Source organism: Merops nubicus, unplaced genomic scaffold, assembly GCF_000691845.1.
Source record: "Merops nubicus isolate BGI_N331 unplaced genomic scaffold, ASM69184v1 scaffold5691, whole genome shotgun sequence".
NCBI classification, from domain to species: domain Eukaryota; kingdom Metazoa; phylum Chordata; class Aves; order Coraciiformes; family Meropidae; genus Merops; species Merops nubicus.
The window spans coordinates 34,819-44,439 of NW_008588878.1; the positions used below are offsets into that span (position 1 = coordinate 34,819).

At 35.4% G+C, this 9,621-nt stretch overlaps 1 protein-coding gene across 1 annotated transcript in view; it reads left to right on the forward strand.

The window, feature by feature from the left end:
* DLG1 (discs, large homolog 1 (Drosophila)) overlaps positions 1-9,621 on the forward strand; it is a gene marked incomplete at its 3' end in the record, with an annotated part of 47,172 nt that overhangs the window by 22,630 nt on the left and 14,921 nt on the right. Inside the window, exons 2-3 of the mRNA XM_008949381.1 lie at positions 1,960-2,058; positions 6,057-6,110. Of these exons, the coding sequence (XP_008947629.1) occupies positions 1,960-2,058; positions 6,057-6,110 (153 nt within the window). The remainder of the gene's footprint in view (positions 1-1,959; positions 2,059-6,056; positions 6,111-9,621) is intronic.

Consider the following 9,621-nt stretch of genomic DNA (forward strand, 5'->3'; position numbering starts at 1 on the left):
GTCACCTCTTTCCTCACCAACATGGTGGTGAAGGAGACTTAACAGGAACATTGTCAGGACACTTGGAGAAGCAGGGAGGGGCTCTTAATAGTCAGTGGATACTAAACCAACAGCACGAAGGGAAAATCCAGTGACAGTGCCAACTTAAGAGACTGGAACCTGAAGGAATTAAAGGACCTTGAACAATGTCAGTTTTCCAAATGCTTCAAGAATAGTTCCAATTTTTATCCTTAGTATTTTAAATGAGAAGTGTGGAGAGATGTGGGAGATAGCATTTGAGAAAAGGCAGGAAGCAGGAAAATCCAAGCTGCCATTTGGTGCAAAGAGAGGGGTGCAGATTGTTTGGGCCATACAGAAATCAAGTGCAACATGGTTGGTTATTTTGCAGAGTCAAAGGGCAGGGAAGTGTAGGGGCAGCATCTAAGAACAGCTTCAGTTTGTTTTGAACCTTCTTTTATTGCAGGAGTTGTTGCTGTAAAGCTGGAATTTTCCTGCACTGCTAATGCTTAGCTTTTCAGTCTTAATGTTGTGTTGTATTTCAATTTGCAATAGGTGTATACGTGAAATTTAGTGTAACAGGGTTTTTACTAAGTACATGCACGCAAAGCTGCTTACTTTGGAACAAAGTAGACTTGGAGGGGTCACTTAATTTTTGCATGTGTATGGCTGAGTGATTGCTCAAGCTGATTAATTAGATCTGTCCTCTAAAGGTTGTGTTGTTTTTCCAGTAACTGGAAGTTTGTTGCACTGAGTATTTCCTGCATCCTTTGCAAAATATATATTAGCATTTTTCTAGACCAATTTAGATGTTCTCCTACCCTTCTTTTTTAAAAATCTTCAAATATTGTGCTGTTATCCACAGATGTAAGGATGTTTAAATTGCATTAGTAATAATCTTTCAAGATATCAAATAATAGTGTAATGTTTTTCACCAGCTGTTTATTTTGGGTAGATTGACTTTGAGCTGGAAAAATCCTGTAGAAATACCATATGCTCATTTAATAAGTGTTTCTCTTCTTGTGCTGTTTCAGGCTTAACATTTACTTTCACTGTTTAATTTGGTGTATGCTGTTGGTGTATGTTGCTTTGTATTTTGAAATATCTCAGACTTTAAAAATATGTTTAACACTGTAATATTCTGGGGTTTTGGTTCATTTTTGGGATTTAGTAATTTCTTTTGTCATTATATTTAAAGATCACAAAAAATGTCTTGGAACAACTAAGTTGCAAGAACTTTGATCTGTTGTTTAGCTTGTAATTTTGATGATATGGCCAGTAGTTTATGTTGCTGGCACCGTGTTGACAACCAGTATGTTAACATCTCAAAATGATTTGAGTCAATGTTTTGCTCAAATTGCTCTTGTTCACTTGCAGCTTAATTGTGAGTAGCTTTCCTGGTTGTTATTTTAATGAAAATTCCTAAGACCAAAATTCTACTGGTCTGAAGGTGCATGGTAAACCTGTGTGAAAATCTTTGAGAGGTAGATGGAATTTCTTTAAGAATCTTCCACCCATTTGACTAAAAGATAATAATATTAACTTTATTCAGTGATACCAACATTAGCCAGCTTCCCTGTTTTTGCACACTGTTGTATATTAGTGAAGGTCTTCTGTTGTGGAACTATTCCACAAAAAATCTAAATCTGTCCATTGACATGAGCAGGTTTTCTGTCTGACCCCAAAGTCTCATAACTCTGTACTGCCAGGTGAGTACCTCAGTGTGAAGAAGCAAACTGGATGTGTCTTCCTGCTTGGGGTTCTTTGACCTCAGCCGTTGCCAGGGGTGTAGTGCTATCTACAGCCTGGCTAAAGGTGGTTGGTTGTTGTCACTTGTGGTTATAGTTTCCAAATCCTTATGCTATTTCAGATTTTTTTTTTAGCTGTTAATTTTTAATCTTGCTTGTTTTAATATATTTTCCTAGTTTTCATTATTTGTGATGTTTTGTTGGTGATTTTTAGCCCACAGAAGCTGTTCCTTCCTCTTCTCCCATTGTCCCTGTGATCCCTGTCCCACCAGTCCCTGCTGAGACCACTGTCATCCCATCCACCATACCACAGGTTTTTATTCTTTTGTTGTTGTTGTTAAATTTGTTCAACTTCTATTTATTGAGTTTATTTCATTGTTTTGTTTAAGTTCACTTTTTGGTACTCTCGCATGCAGGTTTGAGATGCGCTATGAAATAGCTCAATTAGTAATACACTAGAGTTTAATGTTTATTGTTTTATAGCAGATTTTAGTCCATTTAAAACACCTGTATTTTTATATTGTAAGTATATTAGTAAGTTGTGAAATAACTGAAGAAAAAAACCCCTAAAGAATAGAAAGAAGCAATAGGATATCTTTGTGTATGCATGATAATTTTAGTGGCATTTGACTCTTGCTGAAGTGTTACTGCTTGATTTATTTATAGAAAATTATAGTCTCATCTCATTTACAAATAGTTAATAGATGCCATTCACTGATGGCACTTGCATGACATTTCTAATGTTCTCTAGCCATTTGTTGGTACTAGTGTCCTGGGGGCATTTTGAATACGAAAGTGTGTGGTGTGTTGTTTTTTTTCACCTCTCTGTTCATAACATATATGACTCGTGAAATGTGCTTCTCTTTTAGAACTTCATCCTTTTGGTCACATAAATCAACACACAAAAAAACCCTGATCACCCTGTCAAGACAGGTGAAAACAATGAACATTAGTTAACACTAGTATCTTGCATATAACCCAGATTATGTGACCAGAACATGGCAAGTGATGGGATAGGATAGGTAGCAGTTACAGTTTTACACTAGAATGGCATTCTGCTTTTAGTTTTTTTTCCAGCTTTACTTTAACTTTCAGTGCAAAAATCTCAAACGATGAGTGCTTGCCTCCTGAAAAGATGCATAACTTTTTGGAATAGTTTGATGGCTGATGGTATTTATTAACTTTAAAAAGAAACTAAGCTATCCAGAACACTACTGGGATTTTTTTTTTGTCATGTACATGTCAATATTTTTTTTCTTAAGTTCTGCTTTCAAACTATGAGGCTAAACTTGCAACAGATGGTAATCTTTTTTAATCTCTGCTACATTGTTAAATTTTACATAATCCAATAATTCTAAAAAAGGTTTTACAGCTGTTTTATAGTGGAATTTCTAGTGGATGTGTGCTTACTTGAATCTGTCTTTACCCAACAGGCAGATCAGAGATTTGATTAGGTTCGGACATATTTGCTTCCTGTAGAGGGTTTGTGCCCTCATCAGGATTTGAGACTAGTACAACCAGTGGGCTTCTGTTGTCAGCCTTGATAGACAAAGATAACTAAGTTGCCAGTAGCATTTCCTTTCAGAGAATTGCCAGTAGACTAAACTTAATTTAAAATAATTAATTCTATGTGCATTTATATTTTCTTTGACTGCCATTGCTGTGGCAGTATCACTGTCCACTGATGATGCTGGATTACAAGCAGAAGAGTAAGAATTTGTGTGTGCTCTGTGCCTCTGTCTTCTGAGTGCATATGAATGTCTGCAGGATTTAGCTATATATTCCTGCATCATTTGTGATTCTAAACAGTTAGAAAATACTATAGAAAGTTGTAATCAACTTTGGATTTGGCAGACGCATTTTTGTGCAATACATATATCTCTCTATTCTGTTAATCACTTTACTCTTAGGCAAGCTCTCGGTCTGCTTGTAAACAAACTTGTCAAGTGGCTTTTAAACATTTGAACAAGCCCTGTCACAGAAGCTTGAAAGTGTTAGGTAATTTAGAGGACTGTTTCTAACCAGACTGAAATACCATGACTTCCAAAAACATTTGATGTTTTGAGTTAGCTGTTGCTCTGAGTCATTGCAATGTCCAGGCGTACCTTTGGAATGCCTGGCACAAAGCTTTGCTCCTTCCTGCTTGGAAATGGTGCTGGATTATTGCTTTTTGATGGAGAATTCAGGTAAATGCCAAAGGAGTATTAGGAACAGTCACTTAACTTGCAGAAGATGTTTTCCATCAGTTGGCTAGTTTGTGTCTCAAACATACTGTTCACATAGAAATCACACATGCTAATAGCAATTTGCTTTTAGATAGTTTTCCTCATCTGTTTTTTAAGACATTAAAAGAACATTCTTCAGTCTCAAGAAAAAGATTCATGGGAAACCAGCTTTCAGTGACACTGCTTTTGTTGAATTTACTTGGATGTTACAGAATCCGTGTTTTGTTTTCTACTTAAAAATTAAAAATATTTTCAAAGGTGATGCAAACTAAAATAAATGTGTGTATGCTGATCTCTCGTAGATCTGTTGGGGATTAGACTCAATGCCTCATATTAAGTCAGGTTCTTTTTAATACCATGTATTTTGTTTAGGCTTTCTAAAAACAATGTTAATTGTAAAAAGCATAATTTGATTGGGATTTTTAGTACAGGATCTTGTTTTTAGTTTAATCTTCTTCTAATAGAACTTGCACTTGAATAAGAAGCAGAAATTGGAATGTAACTTAATGTCAGGAATTACTCGTGAGGGGTAGCATTGTTTTGACAAGAGATGTTTATTGTGATGCTAGTAACCAGTACTGGATTTCTGCACTGCATAAAGTGTGCCCATGCTTCTCCTGAGAGAATTGCTGGGTGAGAAAAGTGTTTGATGGTTTCTTGACATAGTCATCAGTGTAGTCCTTTTGGTCTCCATTTTTTAATAGTCTGCTCTGTTGACTTGCACAAATACCACTGATTTTAGTACACTAAATGATACAGGCCTAATTTCTGACACAGCAACCTGATAGCAGATTGATGACTCCTATCCAGTGACAGTAGAATATTCATCTCAGTCTTTTGTAAAGAACTTCTGAGTCATCACTTACTTTGTAGCTTCTGGGAGCTTTTAAATATAATGAATTCTTCAGAAGTATGTTGTTGTCATGGTAATGAAACTGAAATGCAGAATATGACTAGGTTAGTGTAGTTGTCATGGTTTTGTAGGTCTTAAATTTATCTTTAAATTAATTTTATACTATCTTCTCTTGCAGCCTGTTAAACTCTCCTTAAACTTACTTACACGTGAGGTTAAAAAATAAAGGAAAGTCTTAACTTTAAAGGTGATGTGTTTTTATACATACAAAACCAATCTCAGCTTCATTAAAGCAGTAAGGAGATTAACTTTGTTTTGTGCCACTGAGTTTGTAAGTCTTGTTGAACTAATACATCAACTGTATTTGGAATCTGGAATATAGCTGCGTACTTCTTTTTGTTCTTAGAGCAGACTACGTGCTGCCTATCTTAAAGTAAGACTAATTGATGCAAAAATAGGAAATCTGTCTGTTTTGAAGTATTTAAGATAAATGGCACCAGCCTGTATGGATTTCCTTTCAGTTGAAACCACATTTTTTTTCAGAAAAGTTCTCAGTAGAAGAGAGTTAATTCTCAGAGAGTAAAAGTATTAGCTTATTCTACTAGTTCTTGGCTAGGAACAATGCTGTGCTATTTAATATTTCTGTAGCAATATTCTCTTGACTGCTTATGGCTTGTGAATCCATAAATTTTCTGGTGGAGGCACATGCTGCTGTGTGCTGGATGAATGTCAGCTGTCGATTTGCTTTCAGAATTAATTTCTGTAGCTCCTTTCTTCCATAATTTTGCATTGTAAGTTTCCATTTGTGCATCTTGAAGAGGTGGAGAGCAGTGTTCCTGGGAGGAAGAAAGAGAAATCAAATCCACCAGAATTTTTTTTAAGATGCTGGCTGGTAAAGCAACTTCTGGGTGTCATACCAGAAATACTAGGGTAACTGACATCACATCAAATGATAGCATGACTCAGTTTTTCTTTTTAAAAACAGGACAATAAAGGCCAGGACTTGTATATAAAATATGAGCTCAGAATTTTGGAACAGTGTAGTTTTGTGGCATGAAAGGAATTTCTTCAGGGTAGAAACAAGTGTTTCAGAAGGTGAGTTTTAACATTCTCAGGCTGGGGCTACCTATTAACTGAACTTTGAGAAACACGACAAATTAAATGTTGAATAATTATGATTAGTATTGCTCTCTCTCTTATGCTGTATGATTTTTTTTTATTCTTTTCTTAAAGGCAAATCCCCCTCCAGTGCTGGTGAATACCGATTCTTTGGAGACTCCAACATATGTAAGCCTACATTTGCTTTCAATTATAACTTTAGATAATGTTTTATGTATGTAGCTGTGTTGTTACTGTTTAATAAAACCTATCTTACCTCTCTAATGGTGCTGGATTTTGCCAGCTACCCTAATGGTTATTTGAAGTCCTTAAATAGCTGTTTCATAACAAAAAATACATTTTAGATTGCAGGTGGAAGGTTCTGTGTGAGTACCAGTGTATGACTGTGCAAAATAATGGTTGGTTGAGGTTCCAGAGGTTCAGTGTTCAGAGAACAATCTGTTTCTTCAACTGCACAGGCAGATGCTTTAATATTTAATGTGCCATTTCCATTGCACTTCTCATAAAAACGCTTCTTCATGCAGTGACTATACTTAAGATTTTAATGCTCTAAACATTAATAAAAATCGATTGATTCTGTCTGAAACGTTAAGGTAGTAAATGTGGTGACGTGGAGGCTGGAATCTGTGTTTGGCAGTAACATTTTGTGACAGGAATACCACTGGCAGGTAGAGACGTCAGAGGATTTGGAATGTGTGTAAGTTTGGCATAGGTTTCAGGTCTGAATTTTCCTTCTGTACCTTCCTCCTGCAGTTAGTTATGTTCCACTTGCTTGTCATTTTCCTGAGCACTGTTAAATGTATGTACTGGTTGCTTCATATTGTGTTTATTCTAGTACTGCTATGAGCAAGTAAAGAGTAAATCTTGTCCTTGTCAAAAGCGTTCATAAGTTAGCAACATTGCTAGAAAGGAGCTGTAATAACTCAAGACAGACAAAACCATGAATTAACAGTTTAAGGAGAAGACAGAAGATTGAGACGGGGATATAACTGGCTCATAAAGGAGTCCTGAGTAAGTGCAGTAATGATGCCTCTGACAAAAGGATCACAGCAGTAGCCTGCAGTGTGTGGCCTCTTTATTGATGTGATGCTGTTATGGTTTAGAAAAGCATACTGAAGATGAGATGTCTCACTGCACAAACTAAACCAAAAGAAAAGTGGTTTAATAATATGTATTCACATTTCAGAAGGCCTGTACCTGATAGAGATGCATGGAGGACAGAAGACAGTAGAAATAGGAGGAGAAAATAGCATTAACAGAAAAGACTGGTACTCCAATTTATAAGCTATCTAATTTATCAGTTTACAGTGAAAGTAAAACAAATAAGCTTCTAAGTATCTGCGATCTAGCTGACTGTAAGCGTAGGAAGTTGAATGAAGGAATAACCTTCTAGCTTCCAGAGTAACTAATGGAATTGTTAAGTGATATGCAATGTAAAAAATCATACTTTTGAAGTAATTGCATCATGAATCTACAAAAACCTTAACTATTGAAGTTCTTTCTACTGAAAGAATTAAAAAGCAGAATATCAAGCAAGAAACTTATCAAGGAACAAATAGTCAAGAACACAGCTCTTGTTATCTGAGTCATACAGCTGCTGAGGAACTACTCTCTCTTAGGACTCAAATTGGTTGGAAGAAACTACCAAGAAGCGTATTTTTTTTTTAAATAGCTCTTTGTAAAAGCCCAAGGAAATACAGAACTCGAGTTCATGGCACATGAAAAGATTGACCATGTCAGAGAAGTTTACTCCAGTACAGCCAAAAGTCTCTAACTAAATTCTGCTGAACTGCTAATAGGCTTTCAGATTCAAAGTAGATTACTATGGCATAATTACAGCATTTGTCTAGAATGTCCTTCATCCAGGGGAAGTCTCTGCAAATAAAGCTTGGCTTAGTGGCTCTGGAATCAGTTCAAAATGTGCAAAAGGTAGAATAGGACAGTCATTTTTGTGTCCTTACTCCAGTATTTGCTAATGGTTAGGGTTCTTTTAGATAAAATCCCATTCAAAGGTAAATTAACCCCCCCCCCAGGGGTGGTACTAGAACTGAGATAAAACAAAAGATAAAGATGATGGAGTTTCTTGTTTGCTCCTGTTTTTCTAGATGATATTTTAAAATTTGATTACAGAGTTTTGTACATGGAAATAAATAAGAGGCTGCTTAAATATATTAGGATTAGCTTTGTTTTGTGTAATGGTAATGAATAAGGAAATAATTAATTGCCCTAGTTATTTATTTAAAATAAAAAAAGAAGGAAAAAAAGCACCACATACTGATCAGTCATCATGAACAATGCATTTCCCAGGTACTGTAATACTGGATGACTGGTTCAGTTAACACTTGTCATTCTTGTAGATAATAGCTCAAGGACTAAGCTAATATAAAAACTTCTTGATCACAGTGGCTTCTTTTGTGTTGGTGTCCTAATAGATAGAGTTTCATGTATTCAGAAGGTCAAGACCTCTTTCCTTTTTAATGGAGAAATATCGTGTTAAAACAATGGTATCTTTTCTTCTGAACTAACTACTAAGGGCTTAATAATTTTTGAGATGCTGCAGAAAGAAGATGATAATCTCTCATGTCTGGACATGGCTTCTGTTGTTTTAAGGGGAGATGTAATTTGACGAAAAACTGTAGTGAGGGATAAATGAGTGTGACATTAGCCTGTGAAAGTTGTGGCATCTCCAGCTTTTGGATCTTTTAAATATGTTAGATAAACATGAGGAATTAAGTAGATTGATATTAATTTTGTTTGGAGTGAATTAAAAGTCCCTTTTAAAATTCTCTGCTAGAAAACGGTACAGATTTAAAATACTTAATTCAGAAATTTTGCACCTTTATAAAATCTTCAGTGGTATGTTAAGAGTACAGAGGACTACAAGTACAGAATATCTTAAGAATAGACAAGATGCTTTGTAAAATAATAGTATAAATGTTATTTCTTATTTTGTTAAATATTTCATCCTAAAAGACTGGAAATAGGGAACTGTCTGTACCTATGTGTTGTATATGCTGCTGTAGGTATTGGTAGAGGAGAGAATTTGAGTTCCAAAGTATCTTGCTAATTGAAAAATAATCATAATGTTACTTTTATATTAAATATGGTTAAGAATTTTATATTAATTGTTTTTACTTCATTTAGATATTTCTTCTCTTATTTGGGTCTGTCCCAGTTCTCTAGGCAGCAAAGAATGAGGGTATCTTTTCTAACTTGAGGATGATGAGGCTTACTTCTAGTATTTGGGTTTTAAATCTAGCTCTATAGAATATTATTCTAAACTATTCTGCTTTTGGCTTATTTTAATTTGTTCATCTTTAGTACATATGTAAAATGATAAATAGTAATATAAGCTGTTTTAAATGTTGCTTTAGAAGAGTCTTGCCTGTTCCCAGTGAGAAATGGTATAAACCATCTGTCCTGGGTTCTTCTCTGCCCTGTGAGGAACAACAGTTTGAAAATAATGCTCTGATCTATACAGTTACTCCTCTGCCCCATGAGCCCTTCCTTTTTTTTCTAAATTTCCACTTGCTACATGGTCTGAAGAACATCTGAGGATCTCAAGAGTGTTTTGTTATTTTTCTTGGCAATAAGCAGCAGAGGGCCTCTGCTTTACAGTATCTGTGTCTGGAACAGTCTGCTTTCTGAAATTTTAAACTTTTAAACATCTACAGAAAGA